This window comes from Myotis myotis, unplaced genomic scaffold, assembly GCF_014108235.1.
Source record: "Myotis myotis isolate mMyoMyo1 unplaced genomic scaffold, mMyoMyo1.p scaffold_m19_p_6, whole genome shotgun sequence".
NCBI lineage: Eukaryota > Metazoa > Chordata > Mammalia > Chiroptera > Vespertilionidae > Myotis > Myotis myotis.
The window spans coordinates 89,694,061-89,714,497 of NW_023416368.1; the positions used below are offsets into that span (position 1 = coordinate 89,694,061).

Consider the following 20,437-nt stretch of genomic DNA (forward strand, 5'->3'; position numbering starts at 1 on the left):
CACTTGGACAGCTCGCCTCACGCATAACTCCTTTACTGTCAGCACCTCGCTGGCCCTGCCTGGCGGCCAGAGCCCAACCCCCAGCCTCCTGCTACTGTCCCCAGGCTGGGCCAGTGAGGGAAGCACACAGGACCCAGTTCCAAGTTCGGATTAAGTGGGATCGTTGGGGACCCGCTGAAAAGAGTATTCCTTGACTTTGACCTGAGGAAGGATTCTAGTAGGCCTGGGTAGGGGTTCTAGCCTGGCTTCTATCCGGGCGGCCTTTGGCAAGTTAACTCCTGGCCACCGGTTCCTCATCTATAGGTCGGCTGCCTCCTGAACGCCCCCTACTGGGGGTCGAGCCCGCAACCCGGGCATGTGCCCTTGATGGGAATCCAACCCAGGACCCTTCAGTCTACAGGCCGACGCTCTATCCACTGAGCAAACCAGCTAGGGCCCGGGGGAGCCTTTATTTCTACAAGCCACAGTCAGGTCAGCCCCTACCTGGAGCAAGAGCCAGCCTGTTGGGTGGGTGCGTCTTATCGCCCCATCCCGGAGCCTGGGGCTCTGGTTGTCCTGGAGATGCAGATGGGCAGTGTGAGGTGGGGCTGGCTGGCGGCTCAGATAAGGCGGGCAGCACAGCTGGGGAGGGCGGGGTGCACGGCGAAGGAGGAGGAGCCGCCAGTGTCTGATCAGAGCTGGGGCAGCTGAAGTGTCCCTTCCGCCACCTGGGCCTGCCTTCCTCCCAGGTTCTTTCCTTTCCTCCCATCCCGCCCTACCTTCCTGCTGCAGCCTGCCCTGTGGCCCCGTCCAGGGAGTCAGTGCAGAGCAGGAGGTGTGCAGCGCAGGTGCTGGAGGGTGGGGGCTGGAGGCGGCTGAGTGAGAGGGGGTGTGGACTTGGAGGAAAGTAGCTTTGGGGGAGGGGGGCATGTGTGGGTGGAGTAAGCAGTTGCTTTGCAATATGATTTGACAGAAGCCAAGAAAACTCCACCCCCACCCCCACCCTCACTCCTCCACTCCAAAACACTCTCCCTCCTGGCTTAAAATGTCACCCCATGAGACTAGCCCACATTGACAAGTAATGCCCCGGGAAGGGCAGGACATTAACACGTTACCAGCTACCAGCGTGCTCTCTGACATCCCGGTGGGCACCCGTGGGAGGAGGCCCAGAGGCAGAGGGCGACCCGCCCCGGGGATGGCATGGTGTGCACAGAGCAGAGACATCATTCTGTGGAACCCCGTTTCTGAAGGGCCGTGCCCGTAGGACGTGTGCGTGTGTGAGTGTGGGTCTCGGCAAGGCCACGCACACCTGTGACACAGCCCCCCTCCAACCCTTCCCCTCCCCCTGGGCAGCTACCGCTGATAGACAGCCATTGCCCTCCTGTGTCCCCTCAGACAGCTGTTCAAAGGGAGGTGCCAGGGCCACCCAGGTGCAGCCTCTGCCTCCAGGAGACAAGCTCTCTGTCCTCCCCAACCTGCCCGGCCACGGCCACCCACACTCCCCGCTGTGACCCTTGCAAACCTCCTCTGCTCTCTGTAACCTCTGCCTAGCGGCCTGTGACAGGCGCATAGGACCTTATCTCTCTTTTAACAAAAGCCTCCGAATTGGGTGGTCACCTTGCTTCTTACCCCGTCCTCTCCTTTCAGGGAAACAAGCGTTTCCAAAGCTGGCCCTCCACCCGGGCGTGGACCAGCCCTCCACCTGCTGGAACTGGCTCCCTCTGCCTGCAGGCAGGGCCCAGTCTCCCCTGTCCTCAGAAGCCTCCAGCCAGTCTTCCTCCAAAGTTACTTCTCCTATCCCCGCCCTGCCCTTCTGGGGCATGTCCTGGAAGCACCCCCTACAGGGGTCCAGGCCAGGCCTCCCGCCCTGTGATCCCTAACAAGGAGGCCTCACTATTCCGCTGAAGATGCCCTCGGAGGCCACCAGGCCTTGGCACCCACCGGTCGGGCTGTCACTCCCTTCAGCACTCTGGCCTTCTCTGGGTGATGGACTCTCTGCTTCCTGACATTCTTCCTCAGCCCCTCCTCCCTCCCCGCCCCCATCCTTTCTCTCAGTTTGTACTGCACACTTACTACCTCTCAGGCCCTTTGCAGAAAAAAAAGTATCACTAGACACACACCCCCTACCCCCCCCCCCCCCCGCCCTTCTAGGAGCTGGCCATGGAATTTTCCTCCTCCCTTTCATGCTGTCTCAGGACTGTTTTTGATCTTCCTTCTCCCTTGGCAACCTCCTGTGCAGACCACCACCACTAGCTCACATGGCTCCCAAATCGCTGTTTCTAGCCTGCTCCGCCCTCAACCTCGTATTCTCCTTGGGCATTCCCACCTGTTCACCTGCTATACCCACCTCACCCTCAACCTGGCAAAAGTGACCTCATGGCTCCCTGTCTCTTGTCTCCCGGCCATGCAAGCTGCCTCTCCCCTGGGGCTCTCTGAGCAAGTCCTGTTTCGAACATTCTGCCTCTAGGATATCTCCCATTTGCCCCTTTCCATCTTTGGCCCCATGCCCAAGCCTAGACCCTCACAGTCCTGCCTCCTCCTCTCCCCCCAACTGCTGCCACGGCTTCCTGGCTTGTCTCTCTGTTTCTGTCCAATCCAACTCCCAGGCGGCAGCCAGATTCCTTTTCCCAAAGCACTGCTTGGATCTGTCACTTTTTTCTTTCACACAAGTTTCTAAGCATTCCATGGCCCCAGTTGCCCACAGAATACAATCTAACACCCACTGGTCTGGTTCAAAGGCCTCCACAGTCTTGCCCCCAACCCCTGGCCCAAGCATGCCCCCACCTCATGAGCCCTGCGGCTCAGTCGTGCGTGCTGCTCTGCAGGCAGACCAGGGCTTCCCGGCCCCACTTCCACTCATGCTGCTTCCTCTTTCAAGGATCCCTTTTCCAATGTTTGCCTGATTTCAAAGTGGGCATCCTTCAAGGCCCACCTCCCTTATCTCCTCCAGTAAGAAACCTTTATTTCCCCACTCTTGATGCCCCAGCACAGTGGTCGGCAAACTGCGGTTCGAGAGCCACATGCAGCTCTTTGGCCCCTTGAGTGTGGCTCTTCCTAAGCCTTAGGAGTACCCTAATTAAGTTAATAACAATGTACCTACCTATATAGTTTAAGTTTTAAAAACTTGGCTCTCAAAAGAAATTTCAATCGTTGTACTGTTGATATTTGGCTCTGTTGACTAATGAGTTTGCCGACCACTGCCCCAGCAGGAGTGATCCTCTCCTGGGACCTCTCACAGCCCCTTAGACTATCTTATCTGACACGTGTAATTTTCTGCTTTGCATGGGAGTTATCTATATGGATGCCTCACTTCTGGAGGGACAGCCAGCTCCTTTGACTCATCTTTGTGTTCTCCAGAAGACATCACAGAGTGCTGCTGTCTGGTCATTTGCAGAATAGGTGCTGAGAGAGTACTTGGTGAATGGATGGAGAAAACAATACATGACTGGGCAGGTGGGCTGATGAATGGGTGGATGGGTGGATGGGTGGGTGAGTGGATGGATGGATGGATGGATGGATGGACGGATTGATGGATGGGTGGGTGGATAGGTGAATGGATGGTGGATGGATGGATGGATGGATGGATGGGTGGATAGGTGAATGAATGGTGGATGGATGGATGGGTAGATGGATGGGTGGGTAGATGGATGGATGGATGGGTAGATGGATGGATGGGTGGATAGGTGAATGGATGGTGGGTGGATGGATGGATAGGTGAATGGATGCTGGATGGATGGATGGGTGGATGGACGGATTGATGGATGGATGGGTGGATGGGTGGATGGATGGATGGATGGACGGATTGATGGATGGATGGGTGGATAGGTGAATGGATGGATGGGTGGATGGATGGTGGATGGATGGGTGGGTAGATGGATGGACTGATGGATGAATAAGTGTATGCCTCTAGGACTAAGCAAAGTGTATCACTAGTTTGACAATGGCTGTTAATAAAGTAAAGATTAGAGAGGAGTGAGAGGGAGCTAACAGTTCCTTTAATAGGTACCAGAGTTTATTCTGGTCCTCAGACCCCTAGTTGAAAGCATTACAAAGTGAGTGCTAAGAAGTCAGGAAAAGGATGGAACTGCGGAATGGGGTCTTTCCATGGGCACCAGTACCTCGTGTGGCTCTGCGGCCTTGGCTCCAGAATTCCAAAAAGACTTGAGAAATGTGGCCGATACGGGTCTCTGTTCACCATGCACCTGAGCAGTACTAGGTAGGCGCTCTGACTCGGGCATTGCCTGAGACACGGCCACTCTCAGCTCCACGGCTCTGGACAAGTCCTTAGCCTGTCCGAGCCTCCGTTTCCTCGCGGGCCAGATGGGTCTACCTCCAGGGTTGCTGAGGGGACAGACCAAATAACCTTTGTAAAGTGCTTATCAAAGTGCCCAGCATGAGCATGCAAAACATGATAACTGTTATTACTGCTGTGTGCCCTCCAGAGGTAGCAGCCATTCTAGTTGGCAAAAAACAAAACAGGTTTCCACATCAGGCAACATTTAATCAAGGACGAAGCCATACGGTTCTTTTTTCAAGTCTCGCTGGAATTCAGAGATGGGTGGGGACTAGAATAGTAGGGAAGGCCTCCTGGGAGGAGGGTTGAGGACTGACCTCAAAGGACCGGGTGGGATCTGAAAGACAAAGCGGTGGGTGGTGAATAGCGAAAGGGCGAAAGGGCGTGTGCAAAAGCGGGGAAGTGGGAGTGAGGCTGCTTTGCAGCGAGCAGGTGGTTTTAGTGGTGGAGAGACAGCGAGCAGAATGACCTGATACAAAGTCATAGGTGATAAGATTGGGAGCACCAGTGACTTCAGTCTTTCATGACCCTCTGTCGCAAAGAAGGGCCTCAGAAAAACCATGGAAGTCCATTAGCCCCTGTGGAGAGAGAAATAACAATAGCTAACTACCTAGAATTTGTAGTGCTTTGAGCATTTCACATGTAATTTATCTGGTACTCAGGGCAACCCTATGACATTATCCTCCATTCCACAGATGAGAAATGTGAGGCACAGAGAGGGTAAGTAACTTGCCCAAGGCCACACAGCTTCTAAGCAGCAGAGTCTTATACTCATCCCCAGGCTCTCTCGGGTCCAGAGTCCATGCTCTTAACACTACATTATGCTGCCTCTTCCCTGAACCTCTGTAGCCATCGGTTCTCTTCACTCTGGCTTATTGCCTGCAGATAGGAAGACACTCCCACTCCACCATCACACTGGAAACTCAGCCAGGCATTCACTGAATGGTTATTGTAAGTCCAGTACCGGTGTGTGGGGGGTGGGGGATGGGAGCATGGCTATGGGAGTCACTGAAGAAGGAGAAGACTGGCTGCAGGGAACTCATAAGCTACTGCAGAAGACGGGGCCTAACCCCCTAGGAACAAAGGGAGAGCAGTGCCCCCACCCCCACCCCCGCCTCCCTGCAGGGAAGCAGCACTTCAGGGGCAGCCTCAGCACAGGCATGAGAAGGCTGTGGGCACTGGATGGGGCCTTGGCCCAGAGGGTGCTTCACTCTGCAGGTGAATTTGACCGCTGTACAGAGGCAGTTGCACCGGGATGTGGGCTGCCTCCACCCGCCTCTCCCTTCTTCACAGGGGTTGAAACCAGGGCAGAGCCCGGGTCAGAGTGGCACCCCCAGCCCCTGACCTGACCACTTCACCCCAAGTCCTCTCCTCCCTGCGTGTTCACCCCTTGCGGCCCTCCTGGGGTGGGAGCTGGCTGGCACAGTGGACAGCGGATGGAGGTGGAGTGGGACGAGGGGCCAGCGCAGAGCCGGGGAAAGAGGCACCATAGAGACCGAGGCGAGGCGTGGGAACCTGGGTCCGAAACTGGCCGCAGCCCCAGGCAGGGCAGGTGTGACGAAGCAAGGATGTAGGGCCGCCCAGGGTTGGCTGACCCCTGCCGTCATTTCCTTTCTAGCCGGAGAACAATGGCTCAAAAACAAGTGCAGCCCTCCACTTTCCCGCTCCCGCTCCACGGCGGGCTTCCCCAGGCGGAGCGAATGGAAAGCCGGAGCCCGGCGCCTTCCGCCCTGCGCTCGGAGCCCAGCCCCAGCCCAGGCCCGCTGAGATCCCGGCCCCACGGCCTGGCTGGCACGGTCTCCCTCCCCTTCCAGGCCCCGCATCGGCCAGCAGCCTGGACAGTCACCGAGGGATGAGGACGCTACCGCCCAGTGGGACGCCCTTTCCGCCCGCGCGGCCCCAAGCGCACAGCGCCCAGGAGCCGGGCCGAGCTTGACGCCCCGTCGCCTCCCCTCGCGCCCAGGGATCTGCGAGTGACCCGACCACCACCTCCCGGCTGCATGGAGCGGCTGCAGAAGGTACGCGGGGCGGTGAGGGCCTGGGGCTCCGGGTGGGTGCGGCCAGGCTTCCAGGAGAGGGTCAGGTCGGGGTCGATGGTGCCACCTGGTGGTTGCCCGCAGCGCCGCACCCTGGGGTCCCAGCGGCCTAGGACTCCCTCTCTGCCCTGGCCCACCCTTTGGAACGCCCTGGCCCTGGCCCTGGCCCTGGCCCTCGCCCACACGCACATTCCCACGCCGCCTTCTCACTCTCCCCAGCAACCACTTACCTCCCCCGGGAGCGTCAGCTCCTCCCGAGACTCCAGTGTTCCCGGCTCTCCCTCCAGCATCGTGGTGAGTACCTCTTGGCCACCAGCACCCTCCGGCTGGGAGGGAGCAGGGCCGGGACCCACTCCCCGCTGTGCCGCTTCACTCCGCCTCCCTGCCAGGGCTGGTGGACAGAGAGAACCCCAGAAGCCTGAGAAGGTGTCCCCGCTGTCCTCCTCCTGGTCTGGTCCTGTCTTGTACCCAGAGTGCTAGGTGAAGGACTACGTTTTTTAAGGCGACTCCCTAAAACCCTTAAAATTGAATAACGGAACTTAGCGCGGAGCTGACCTCTAAAAAGGCTGTCCATTTTCTTCCTACTGAGTTGCAAATTTCGCTTGTAAGGCCAGGATCCCAGGTGAGCTTTTGAGCATGTCTGTTCCATCGGCACCATTTCCCTTCAGGCCAAGATGGACAACCAGGTGCTGGGCTACAAAGACTTGGCTGCCCTCCCCAAGGACAAGGCCATCCTGGACATCGAGCGGCCTGACCTCATGATCTACGAGCCCCACTTCACCTATTCTCTCCTGGATCACGTGGAGCTGCCCAGAAGCCGGGAGGTGAGTGGGGGGACGCTTCCCCTTGGGCAGGACTTGGGGGGAAGGTCTCCCCCAGGCCACACTGGGTGGGTGGCAGGATCTCTGTCCTGCCTTCTTTCCTGGAGGCCAGACTCCAAAACAAGAGAGAGAACTGTGCACAGGACTCACCCAGTGATAATCGCGTGCTGTGGAGAGCAGGGGAGACGGGCTGGAGGGCTCCGTGGGAGAGCAGGGGAGGCTGTGTCTGAATGGCAGCGACCCCTAGAGGTCAGGGAGGAGGAGGAGGAGGGTGGGGGAGGGGGAGTAGGCAGAAAGCAGATTTGTAGAAAGCACCCAGAAACACTGACCTCAGAGGCTGAAAGTCCTAGCTGAGTGCCTGTGTGTCTGTGTGGTCCAGTTTCCCCTCCTGTGACATGGAGGTGGCACCTCTGCCCATCCATCTCACCAGGGAGTCAAGTGCAGGAGATAAAGCACGCATGCCAGGGGCTTTGTAAATGGTATTTGAGAAAGGGGTAGTGTCATGGCTGAGCAGCGAGATGGGGCCAGGCTGGAGGGAGACTTAAATACCCGCCAAGAGCCCAGACTCCATCCTCGATGCTGTGGGTCTGGCCCTGAGGACGGTGCCACAGCCATCCTCAGCTGGCCTTCCGAGCACAAGCACACTGCTCCAGGGCCGGTGGCTTCCTGGTGCACCCTGGGGACAGGCCTAGGAGTCTGCCCAGGAGAGCACTGGGAGGGAGGCGGGAGGGCCAGCGCTGGGAACTGGGAGGGTTAATAGAGAAGAGATAGCCCAGACGTTGGCCAGGTAAGGATGCAGACTTGGGTGAGGGATGCAGTGGCCCCTCTGGGGCTCTAGGAACGAGGGTTTCACCCTACCCTGTGGCTCTGACCAGCTCCTCTCCTTCGCAGCGCTCGCTGTCACCCAAATCCACATCCCCCCCACCGTCCCCAGAGGTGAGTGCCGCCCAGCCCTGCTCCCACAGGCCCAACTCCCGGCCCCCAGGGATGCCGGGATCCCTGGCCCTCCTTTGTCACCGGCCAGCTCTGTCCATCTGTCTGTCTAGCTTGGGGGCTGCAAGGGTGGGAGACAGAGATGGTGGAGTAAGGTGCAGCTGCGTCTACATGGGTTGGAGGGGCCGGGCAGGGGGACCCAGGAGCCGCAGTGAACCTCACTTGTGCTCTGCAGGTGTGGGCGGATAGCCGGACCCCTGGAACCATCTCTCAGGCTTCAGCCCCAAGAACCACTGGGACCCCCCGAACCAGCCTGCCCCATTTCCACCATCCTGGTAGGTTTCCCTGCCAGTCTGCTTGCACCCTTTTCCTAGGACCTCTTTTCTCCTTCAGGAACCCAAGCCCCTTGCTGGGGTATCCGCTCCCCACAGAACTGGCCAGACCTCCGCAGCCAGAACCCCGGGCAGAGCTCCCAAAGATGGTAGACCCTGTCCCAGCCCCCTCAGGGACAGTTCCAGGAACTCTGGTTCTGTCTTGGCTCTTGACAGGAGCCCACGAATTTCCTACCTTCTCCCACTCCCCTTGTCTCCTTTCTCATCCCTGACCTGGCCTCCCTGTCATCAACACATCCTTCTCCTCCACTTTGCTCTGTACAGAGACCACCCGCCCAGATTCCAACATCTACAAGAAGCCACCCATCTACAAGCAGAGAGGTGAGGCTCCTGACTCACCTGATCCCCATGCTGGGAGGCTGTGCCCAAGGCTGGGAGGGGGCAGGAGAGTAAGTGTCCATATCAGCACACAACCGTGCCCTGTGCTTCCTTATGCGCTGTTTTGACACCCACGACCTCACAGGTGTGAAGGGGGGCAGGTGCGGGGCTGGGGTGTGCACAGGCTGACCCTGACCTCCACCCGCAGAGTCCATGGGAGGCAGCCCTCAGAGCAAGCACCAGATTGAGGACCTCATCATTGAGTCATCGAAGTTCCCTGCAGCCCAGCCCCCTGACCCCAACCAGCCAGCCAAGATCGAGACTGACTACTGGCCATGCCCCCCATCGCTGGCTGTTGTGGGTAAGAGAAACTGTTGAGGGGAGAAGGGAGGCAGGACACTGCCCATCGCCCCTGTGGATGCCCCATGGGCCCACCCTCACCCCACCCCACCCACCCCGTGTCCTCTGGTGAACCCTGTAGGCTCTTCACTCACCCACTCCTAGAGCTTTGGTATCAACAGCTTATTGGTTAGTCATTTGTCACTTCCCATTCATTTATTGGACCACTCAGCAGACATTTGCCACACTTCTACGCATCCCAGGCTCTGTAGTAGGAACTCTGGGAAAGAGAAATGAGACAAGTCTTGGTCCCAGTGAATTTGAGTTATGTGAGTGTATATTGTCCACCCAGCCTCACTGTAAGGCAATTGTTATTTTTCTTTTCTTTAAAAAAAAAATTTAGCCCTAATCGGTTTGGCTCAGTGGATAGAGCATCAGCCTGCGAACTGAAGGGTCCTAGGTTCGATTCCAGTCAAGGGCATGTACCTTGGTTGTGGGCACATCCCCAGTAGGGGGTGTGCAGGAGGCAGCTGTTCGATGTTTCTCTCTCATCGATGTTTCTAACTCTATCCCTCTCCCTTCCTCTCTGTAAAAAAAAAAAAAATTGTAGTGCTCACTTTATTTTTTAAAAAAATATATTTTATTGATTTTTTACAGAGAGGAAGGGAGAGAGATAGTTAGAAACATCGATCAGCTGCCTCCTGTGCTGGGGTCCAACCCCAGCAGGTCCAGGGGTTCCCAAAGGTGTAGACGGAGTCGGCGAAGAAGGAATGACACAGAGACAGTGTTCAGTTGATCAGCAGCCTAGCCAGGATCTCTAGCCAGGATCTCCAGCCAAGTTCTGGTCTGGATCTCCAGCCAAGTTCTGTTCAGGATCTCCAGCCAGGTTCTGTGTCCATGTTCTCTTGCTAGGTTCTCCAGGTTCTCCAGGTTCTCCAGCCAGGTTCTGTAGCCATGTTCCCTCGCTAGGTTCTCCAGCCAGGTTCTGTCCAGGTTCTCCAGCCAGGTTCAGTCACCAGGTTCTAGTCAGGTTCTCTTGCCATGTTCTATCCAGGTTCTGTAGCCAGGTTCTGTGTCTAGGTTCTTCAGCCAGGTTCTCTTGCTAGGTTCTGTTGCCAGTTTCTGTCCAGGATCTTTTGCCATGTTCTGTCTCTAGGTTCTGTCTCTAGGTTCTGTCTCTAGGTTCTGTTTCCAGTTTCTGTCCAGGATCTTTTGCCATGTTCTCTCCAGCGAAGTTCTTCTGTCTCTAGGTTCTGTGTAGGTTCTGTGTCTAGGTTCTGTGTCCTGTTGTCTTGTTACATCTGTATTTATACCAGTTGATTCCAATCCTATCAATCTCTATTCCAAAGGTTAGGGTGTTTCTTATCTCCATTCCAGGGAGTAAAGATTATGTAGCTTAAGCATGATTGTTCGTAGTTAAAGTGATTAATTATCTGCCTGGCACTTAGTTAAGGGGTTTTATTCCCTCCCTAATTTCAGGGGAAAATCCCTACCTGGGGAAACAACCTTTCTCAGAGAGGTGACCTTGGTTAAAACACATAGTGCCAAGAAGGTGAGCAAACATATTAAGAACAGTATGCCATATATGCCAGGTCCCTTGAAATAGCGAGGATGGACCGGCTCCCGGCACTCCTGCACACCCCCCACTGGGGATGTGCCCGCAACCCAGGTACATGCCCTTGACTGGAATCGAACCTGGGACCCTTCAGTCCGCAGGCCGACGCTCTGTCCACTGAGCCAAACAGGTTTCGGCTGTAGCGCTCACTTTAATATGCAGCGCGGTGTGATGCACACCTGATAAATGCTTGTTGAGCCAATGGCTGACACGCGGGCTTCCGCCTGTGTTTCCCAGAAACAGAATGGAGGAAGCGGAAAGCATCCCGGAGAGGCGCAGAGGAGGAGGAGGAGGAGGACGACGATGACTCCGGGGAGGAGATGAAGGCCCTCAGGGAGCGCCAGAGAGAGGAACTCAGTAAGGTAGCATCTCGCTGCCCCCGCTCCCCCTCCTGGGTCTCCTTGGGGACAGACGCCCTGGTTCCAGAGCTGTTCATTCTAAAGGGTTCACGCCTGGAGAGCACCCTGGTCAGAGCATGTGAGGACTTCCTCTTCTTTCCCAGGATTTCAGTTGCTGCTTTGGCAGGGACCCCAGGACTTCGTGCTGCTTTGGGGAAACACTGGTTATGTTAGGGTCAAAGGCACAGAAAGGTGGTCCCATCAGTGCCAGGCTGAGCAGGCTGAGCAGCTCTTGGGAAGAGGAGAAGCGGGAGAGCAGGCTGCTGGTCTCCAGAGGATGAGAGAGGGTGTTGGGAGTCGTGCAAAGGCCACTGATGGTGACATGGCTTGTGCTCTGGGCCTGGTGACCTGGGCTAGGAGGCCGCTGGGGTAGAGTCACACTGAGCGGCTCTGACTCCTTGCTCTGGGGGCGGCCAAACCCAGTGTGGCCGTGTCGAGGGCCGTTGGCAAAACACTCGGGCATCTTTAAATACGTCGCTGAAACTCAGAGCGAAGGCAGAGCCACGCCCTGGGGCCGACCTGCTCAACAGACCGGGCGCCACTCAGTTTGACCTTCCCGCCCAGTGTTAGGGGGTGGATCTCAGGATGTCGCCAGGAACTCAGGGCCCACCCGGATGGGATGTAACTCCCTGTTACTTGAGTATTTAATAAATCTGCTTGCGGTGCTGACGCTCTCTGTGTCTGTCCCTCCATCAGAGGGCAGACGCCACACCCAGGCCCAGCTTTCCCTCTAGTTTTGTCTCAGTCTTGTGTTTTTTCATTTTTCCTTAACCCTCGTTGCGTTCTAATTAAGATTCATCAACCTCCACGTTCTTTCTCTCTCTCTGCGCTGGTCGTGGGAAGAGAGAATGCACCCCCATATGGCAGGGCCTCAGACCAGGATGCCAGGCTTCCGGGGTTCCTGGCCCAGCCACTGGGGAGATCCGTCCCCGTTCCTGCCTGCAACATGCCCAACTCTGAACCTTCTGGAGATGAGAAACAAGTATCAAAGTCTTGGATCCATCCCCTTTTGTCCCCAGGTCACTTCCAACTTGGGAAAGATGATCTTGAAAGAAGAGATGGAAAAGTCACTGCCGATCCGGAGGAAAACCCGCTCCCTGCCCGACCGGACACCCTTTCATGCCTGTGAGTGCCACCAAGGGGGCTGGAAGGCCTGGCCAGACCCTGAGGCCAGAGCTGAACAGCTGTTGAGTCTGTTTGTCATGTGCCCGGCACCGTGCTACGCGGGTGTACGAGATGGAACATTTGCTCACTGGCTCAAGGCGCTCACGTTGTCCGTAGGGCAAGAATTCCAGTCGTGGAACAAGACGAGATGATAAACAATAGTATCAGCTAAAGCAGAATTAGCTAATTTTGCTTAATTGAATAAACATTTATTGAGTGTCTACCATGTGGGAGGCACTGGGGCTTATAAAGAGTGAAAAAATACAGTCCTGTCCTTCAGTAACTTCCAATCACTGGGGAAATTGCTGTGGTAACAGGTTTCAGTGCAGTGTAGCAGGTACTGGGATGAGCTGTGCACAGTGACAGGGCCTGTAGTCCGAGGGCCAGGGGGTGCTCACTGGGTCTTGAAGAATGAGACAAATTGAGTGGGAAAGAAGGGCATCGCAGAGACGGGGGACGGTGGAAGCAAAGGCAGGAACAGGAGCCTCCTGGCCAGTGGAGAGGGCCTCCAGGAGCCTGGAATCAGTGCCCAGAGTGTGCCATGTGGTGGCAGGATTGACACCAGAGAGCTGGGGTAGCCAGCGCTTTGGACACCATGCCTCCAATCACCCGAGTTTGGCCGGGACTTCCTTAGAGCATGGCAGCTGGAGAGGAGAGGGGAGATCTGAGTGCCCAGAACTGGGAGTTACAGGCCTCTAAAAGCACAGAAGCCACACAGCTTCGTGTCCACTGCATCCTATTGGTCAGAGCAGCCCAGACTCCGGGAAGGGGGAGATTCCATTTCCTGACACAGGAATGGCACTTAGGCGCTGGGAGATGGTGTTTCGGGCCACGATTGGAGACAACCTCCCACACTTCCCAGCGGTCTGGGTGAGGGCTAACATAGACAGTGCAGAGCAGAGGGCATGCATGGGTTTGAGAAATACATAGGAGACTGAAGCAACTGACTCCGTGGGAGGAGAGGGGCAGGCGAGTTGGGGGTTTGCCTTGGGTGCTGGTGATGAGAAGCCTAGAACTGAGATCGTGAAAGAGGCAGGGTTGGGAGAAAGATGAAGAGACTGGTTTAGGACATGTTGGGTTTGAAGTGCGAGTTTGACTGAGTCGGGAGCTTGAGGGGCAAGGCAGGCCTCAGGGAGCGTCTTCAGGGTTTAGGTAGTAGTAAGGCCGTAAGAAAGATGGGATTGTGCAGAGAGGAGAGAGGGCAGGGACAGGGGCAGGCTGTACCCTGGAGAGCACACACCTTCAGGTCCAGCTGAGGGTTGGCTCAGGGTTGGTCAGGATGTGGGGCTGGCCTCAGGGGCCTCTCTCTCTGAAGGTGGGGACTTGATCTGGGACAGCCAATTAGAAGTGGAGATTTGGGAAGGTTTGGAACAGCCACCTCAGGGAAGGGAGCTGCCCAGCCGTCCATCTGCAGTGATGACCATCTACATGGCGAGCCGGGGCCCAAGGCTGATCCAGGCAGAGTTTTTTGAGGCAGGTCTGTGGGATGCGGGGCCAGGTGAGCTGCTCAGTACTGGTGAAAGCAGTTTTGTACCCAACCACAGGTTGAAGGACAGGGAGTTTGGGTCAGGTCACCAGAGGTCCCCATGAGATTGACGAACAGGTGTGCTGGGAACCAGGCTGAAGGAAGCTGCAAACAAAGAAGGGCGCTATGGTCACAAAGTGGGGCCCCGGGCGTCAAGTGCCAGGGTGAAGCAGTGTGGATAGCGAGGTCCGGGGGCGACCATTGCAGGGGCTGCCTGCTGTGCAGTGGAGATGAAGGCCCTGGGGTGGGGGGTGGGGTTCAGGAACCCTAAGGTAGGTCTCTGGCTAGGACATCCACAGGGTCACCAAAAGACCAGGATGATATTTCAGAAGGGGTGGGAAGAGTTTTCAGAGAATGTGGACTAAGTAGTTAAGGCCTGAAGAATGAGACAGAGAGATGCTCTGAAGGTTGAATTCAGTCTCCGTGTTCCACTAGAACTTGCTTTCAGTCCAAATTAGCTCTTTAACTTCCATTTGGCCTTGAAAAGCTGAATAGCAAAATGTCTCCATCATCATCATTTTGGCACCCCTGAACTTGCATGTGATCAAAGATCATAGGATTACATGGGTTACAGCAGTGGTTGGCAAACTGCAGCTCGTGAGCCACATGCGGCTCTTTGGCCCCTTGAGTGTGGCCAAGAAGTTTCAATCGCACTGTACGTGCGCGCCCGCACGTGGTATTTTGTGGAAGAGCCACACTCAAGGGGCCACAGTTTGCCGACCACTGGGTTACAGTCGCAGCTAATCAACCTTAACAATTCCAAAATTATAGATAGCCCTAGCTGGTGTGCTCTGTGGTTAGAGCATTGGCCTGTGCACCACAGGGTCAAGGGTTTGATTCCCAGTCAAGGGCATGGGTTGCAGGTTAGATGCCCAGCCCTAGTCGGGACTTGTGCGGGAGGCAACCAATGGATGTGTCTCTCTCACATCAATATTTCTCCCCCGCCCTTTTTTTCACTATCTCTAAAAATCAATGGAAAAAATATCCTCAAGTGAGGACTAACCAAAAAACATTTAAAATTATGTATAGGCATGTCATTCTGACTTAATGGTAACATTGAATAGTCACTTTCAAACATAAGTAATGAATGATATCGCAACAGCAGATGATTTTCTACACAAAAATAAGTGTGTAAGTGGTTTTAAAACTAAGTATTAAGGAAAAAAACAACCAAGGTCCCCCCCAACACATTTTGTTCTCACCAATTAAACTTCCAAATAACAGATTTTATAAGAATGTTTTAAGAAGACAGTTCCTTATAGTTTTGAGTCTGTCAAGGCTAAACATTTAAACAATAAGTCTGGTCAAGATGATTGCTATAGAATGCTAACAACTTCTAGTAATTGGAGATGAAGGAGTTTTGAGATCTGCCCAAACTAAAGATCTTAGGTACAAAGATTTCCTAGGAAAACCTATTGCTGAAAACCAATTTTCTTGAATTATAATCTCAGTGCTTGAAAGCTTAGTGATATTATTAAATGTGTAAGTTGAAGGTGACACCTAATCATGCAATCCACGTTTTGGCTGCGGGTGCAGTCCAGCAGCTGACAGAGCTGAGGACAGTATTGTTTCTGTATTATAGGGTCAAATGTTTAAAACGTGGTTACTAAACTCGCTAATAATATAATTGTAACAATTTGATTATTTTTATGAGATGTCAGATTCCTTTTTTTACCCCAGAAGTTCATTTTACACTGGTGAGCTTCATCATCTGACAATCGCTCGCTAACTCTGGATTTTAACTCGGGCATTTGGCCCAAATGAGTGTTTGATGCCCTTCTGTTAGAGGGAAGGCATTCAAGAGAGTTCAGAGGCACCAGCACGATGCCACTCGCTGGAGGTCATGGGCAGGAGCTGGAAGCCAACAGAGACCACAGGTCTACCCTTCACTGCCCTGCCCCTGGTTGGGGGTCCAGAGAGGGATCCCGCTCAAAATGACTGTCAAGCCAGAGGGACTGAACGGCCTCTCTCTCTCTCTCCCACCCCCCCACCCCCCTCTCTCCTAGCCTTGCACGGTGGAACATCAAAGTCATCTTCCCTCCCGGCCTACGGCAGGACCACCCTGAGCCGGGTAAGGTTCCTGACCACAGGTCCCAGACCACAGGGAAGGATTGTGCACGTGGCGTCCTCTGAGGGGCTGAGCTACTTGGGGAAGGGAAGACCTTCAAGGGAAGGGACTGATGAGGAACACTCAGCTTCCTTCTGATCCTTTCTGTCCTTTCTAGCTGCAGTCCACAGACTTCAGCCCAACCGGGAGTGAGGCTGGAAGCCCAGGTGAGAGGCAGGGTCAGGCCAGCGGAGAAAGGGCTTAAGCAGGCCCTGGGGCAGCTGTGTCTGGGATGCGGGCAGGGCTGTGTGGCTGCAGGGCAGGGAGGCTAAGCTGGCTGGTCTGAACAATGACTCTTCTCTCCCCAGGCCTGCAGGTGAGTGCCATCCGGAGGAGGATGTGGAGCACAGAAGCCTGGGACAGGCAACTGGCAGTGTTGGGGGAGGGGGTGTTGGGCCACCCAGTTGCCTGGTGAGCACATGAGAAGCCCCGGGTAAGGCTGGGGAGGTCTCCCTGCCCCACTCTGGCTCACTGCGGCTTTGGTCTCCCCAGAACGGAGAGGGCCAGAGGGGGAGGATGGACCGGGGGAACTCCCTGCCCTGTGTGCTGGAGCAGAAGGTGAGGGGCAGCGGCAGAGCCGGGGGGGTGGGCAGGGGACAGAAGCCTCTGCAGTGGGGTGGCCAGCTTGGGGAGAAGCCAGGCAAGTGAATGCGCTATGGGATCCTCCTGGAGTTGCTGACGGGGAAGCTGGGGGCGCTGGATGGCAACATGGCATGAACCCAATGGCCCTGCAGGCTGATAAGGGGGCCTGGGGAGTTGAGGGTTGACAGCAACAGGGAACACTATGAGCCTAAGACTGCCCCCTGCCCTGCCCCCCAGATCTATCCCTACGAAATGCTGGTGGTGACCAATAAGGGGCGAACCAAGTTGCCTCCAGGTGTGGATCGGATGAGGCTGGAGGTATGCAGGGGAGAGGCGCTGGTGGGTGCAGGGGCTCTATCGGGCAGCCTCCCCTCCTGGTGGGGAAGACCTGCCCCCTTGGTCGCTCAGCCCAGCCCGCCCTCCTCTCCCTAAGCGGCCTTGGTCTGTCCCCTGCAGAGGCATCTGTCAGCCGAGGACTTCTCCAGGGTGTTCGCCATGTCTCCTGAAGAGTTTAGCAAGCTGGCTCTGTGGAAGCGGAATGAGCTCAAGAAGAAGGCTTCCCTCTTCTGACCGCCCCACACTTCCTGACTGACCCTCACCCCTGCGGCTCTCTGGAGCTGGGTCACTGGACCCTAAAGCATCATCTCTCGGGGGGGGGCACAGAAGTGGGCAGAGGTGGGGTTGGCTGCATTCGCTAGGTCAAGGGGAGCCCGGTCTTCTCTCAGTGCTGGGCTGTGGGACATGGACCTTCTTCCCATAATGAGCCAGGGGCCTCCCCTCCTCCCTAGTCCTCACTGCACAGGGCAAACCCAGGCTGGACTCCAGCACTCAGAGTTAATGTCTGCACCCTCTCCCTGCCCCCACCCCATGAAGAGAGGTCCCAGAAGAGGGAGTGAGGCGACCTGGACATGGCACGTGGTGCAGGCGGTTGATGTCTGGATCAGTAGGTGGGTAGAGCCCTCAGCCTGCGGAGGAGGTGAGGCAGGAAGCAGCAGGCAGGCAGGCACAGCTCCAGGACCCCATCTGCCCAGCACTCCTCCTCGCCTCACCGGGAGGCTCCCCCTGCACCTGGGCCTCCCGCCTCTGACTCCAGTAGGAGCAAGGCTGAGCTCAGCCTCCAGCAGGGAGGCCGCCCTGCCCGCCAGTTTACCCTCTGACCTCCTTGCACATCCTATGCTTTGAAGCCTCATGCTCAGCTCTGTGGCTTCCCCAGAAGCCTTGGCTTAGAGTGGAGATGTCGCCTATACCGAACCCCAGGCCCCCATCAGCCTCCAGGCACAGTGAGCTAGACTCCTACCTTCTGACACCAGGATCCTAGGCAGGACCAGGCCTTCAGGCTCCCTCAGATGGGAACAAGAGGCCAGGCCACCAGGTCCCACCCATACCCATGCATCCCCCACCATGCTCTCTAAAGAATGTAATTTATTGGGGCACCCCAGCTGCTTCCTCACCCAACTCTCTGCCCTACCTAATCACATTCCCAGCTTTTCTTCTCTACAAATACATATGTGTATATAATTATATATATATATTTTTTGCCCAGGTCTGGGTTTTGTTCCTGCCCAGACCCTGGCATCCCTTTCCACTGTGTGTATGTGTGAGATGATACTGGGGGAGGGGAACTCTGCTTGGAATTAAAAGGTTGCATTGGGTCCCCAAATTTACTTGTTCTTTATGAGCCACAAGGTCCGGGTGAGAGGGACGGGTGATGCCAGGCTGAGCGAAGTCATGGGAGTGAAGGTTCAAATGGGGGGCATACAGGGTTGGAGGAGATAGAGCGATGACACACACACTGTCCTTCCCCACCTGGGCCATAAGAGCAGGGCCTGGTCCAGCAGGCTCCCAGCTGCCACCTCCCCTTCGGGGCTGTGTGATGGTGACGGTGGATGGAAAGGCAGAAACATACTCCAGAGCCTGAGAGGAGAGCCAGCAAGGAGAAAAGGCTGCTCCATCCTCCACCGAAGCCCTAAGTGCTCCCCTGCACAGGCGAGCTCATCGATCTCTGACATGACTGCCCCCTCCAGTGCCTGAGATATGACAGTTCAGCGAGAGACCAAACACACAGCAAAGGTCAACAGGAAATGAGTAGGCAGTGAGCTGACTATCAAGGACCAGGCTGAGGACACTAAGGAATGGAGACACGATGGCTGAACTCTAGCAGGAGCAAGGGTAGTGGAGGCCGAGGAGAAGGGTACAGTCATTTGGTCTTGGTTGACTTGACAAAGCATTCCAGGGGGAGCAGCCCGGGAACTGGGCATCGAAGTGGGTGAAGGGGTGAAGGTTTGATTGGGAGATCAGAGGGAGGACTTTGGTATGGGGACTCGGAGGGGAGGGGCTGCCTCACCTGGCTGGAACAGAGCCCATGCGTGGGCGTGTAAAGCGGCGTTCATTCGATCAGAAGGATCAGGTGAGGTGGAGGGGGACCCAGTGTGAACCTAAGACTGCAGCTGGGACCTGAATCCAATCTCCCACCCCAGGATGAGTTTCTAGCCCCTTGGGTTGAAACAAAAGCAAAGTGGGTAAGAATCATTCAAATGTGAATGATGATTTTAAGTTGCTGAAGTTCTGTTATGTCCACAACATTGTTTTATCTTCTCAACAAACCCGTGAGGACAACAAATCATTTTAATCCACTAAGTTTAGGAGAAAATTGTGAAATAGAGACATTTCATCTATGGCCTGAAGCTACATGCAACTGAGTAGAGAATGGAGACAAACGTCTGAGTTTCTTGACTGCTAACCCAGGACTTTCCCAATATAGACACTTGTCCCTCAAGGGGCAGCAGAGAGGCCAGACTAGGAACAGAGAGAGGGATGGTCTCCACACACGCACTTCCGTGAGGCATCAGTGAATGGTGGAGGGCTTACCTGTTCCAGCAGAGGGACAGTGGTGGAGAGGCCAGCGCCACTGTGTCCACCCAGCTCCCAGACTGTTGAGCAACAAAGCAAGCTGAGGCAGTATTTAATCACAGCTCACTGGGAAATGCTCATGGTGGGGCTGACTGGATAGTATATCCTAAAGGATTTACGTTCCTGAGATTCAGAGCAACTTGGCAGCTCTGTCCCTAAAACAAAAGCTTAGGGAGAATCTCTCAGTGCCTCCTCCCCAAAATACACATGGATACGCATGTACAAACAGATGCAAAACCTTGGTAGTTATTTCATCCAGTGGTTTCCAAACCCTTTTAGTAGCAACCCTTAAAAAAAATTAGATCTTACTACTACTGATCAAAGTACATTTATAAGTTGGATTTTATAGTCAACTAGAAGCCCAGTGCACGGATTCGTGCACCAGTGGGGTCCCTCAGCTTGTCCTGCGCCCTCTCACAATCCGGGACCCTTGGGGGATGTCGGATAGCTGGTTTCGGCCCGATCCAGACAGGAGGGAGCCCTATCCTGTGCATTGAGCAGCTGTCCCCTGGTGGTCAGTGCGCGTCATAGTGACCGGCTGACCGGCCATTCGGTTGGCCAGTCAGCAGGTCACCTAGGCTTTTTTTTTTTTTCGATGCAAAAGCAAAGAGTCTTTATTCGAGCTAGCTCGAGCTCCCCATCACCACACTCACTGACACAGCGGCAGGAGGCAGAGAGAGCAGCTTTTATATATACAGATTATTATGAAAATCAATGAGAACAAAGAAGCTATAATCAATAAAAAGTAAGCTTTGCCTTAGCCCCGTGGTCAGCAAATCATGGCTCGCGAGCCACATGCGGCTCTTTGGCCCCTTGAGTGTGGCTCTTCCACAAAATACCACATGCGGGCGCGCACGTACAGTGCCATTGAAACTTCGTGGCCCATGCGTAGAAGTCGGTATTTTGTGGAAGAGCCGGTATTTTGTGGAAGAGTCACACTCAAGGGGCCAAAGAGCCGCATGTGGCTCGCAAGCCATGGTTTTCTGAGCCGCAGTTTGCCGACCACTGCCCTACCGGGTTTGGC

General features: G+C 55.4%; 1 protein-coding gene across 10 annotated transcripts in view; it reads left to right on the forward strand.

The window, feature by feature from the left end:
* The window catches only part of DMTN (dematin actin binding protein), a 30,992-nt gene extending 12,829 nt beyond the window's left edge, over positions 1 to 18,163 (forward strand). For 6 of the 10 annotated variants that reach the window (XM_036313741.1, XM_036313744.1, XM_036313740.1 and 3 more), the window contains 15 exons: positions 6,088 to 6,291; positions 6,529 to 6,603; positions 6,978 to 7,133; positions 8,022 to 8,066; positions 8,299 to 8,398; positions 8,720 to 8,776; positions 8,982 to 9,134; positions 10,965 to 11,089; positions 12,145 to 12,250; positions 15,821 to 15,885; positions 16,040 to 16,088; positions 16,230 to 16,237; positions 16,414 to 16,479; positions 16,741 to 16,821; positions 16,960 to 18,163. In XM_036313741.1, coding sequence (XP_036169634.1) covers positions 6,274 to 6,291; positions 6,529 to 6,603; positions 6,978 to 7,133; positions 8,022 to 8,066; positions 8,299 to 8,398; positions 8,720 to 8,776; positions 8,982 to 9,134; positions 10,965 to 11,089; positions 12,145 to 12,250; positions 15,821 to 15,885; positions 16,040 to 16,088; positions 16,230 to 16,237; positions 16,414 to 16,479; positions 16,741 to 16,821; positions 16,960 to 17,073 — 1,218 coding nt within the window. In that variant the 5' untranslated portion in view covers positions 6,088 to 6,273 and the 3' untranslated portion in view covers positions 17,074 to 18,163. Of the gene's footprint in view, positions 1 to 5,158; positions 5,225 to 6,087; positions 6,292 to 6,528; positions 6,604 to 6,977; positions 7,134 to 8,021; positions 8,067 to 8,298; positions 8,399 to 8,719; positions 8,777 to 8,981; positions 9,135 to 10,964; positions 11,090 to 12,144; positions 12,251 to 15,820; positions 15,886 to 16,039; positions 16,089 to 16,229; positions 16,238 to 16,413; positions 16,480 to 16,740; positions 16,822 to 16,959 lie in introns of all 10 variants that reach the window. The other 4 variants (XM_036313742.1, XM_036313746.1, XM_036313745.1 and 1 more) reach the window with 4 other exon arrangements.
* The last annotated feature ends 2,274 nt before the right edge of the window (positions 18,164 to 20,437 follow it).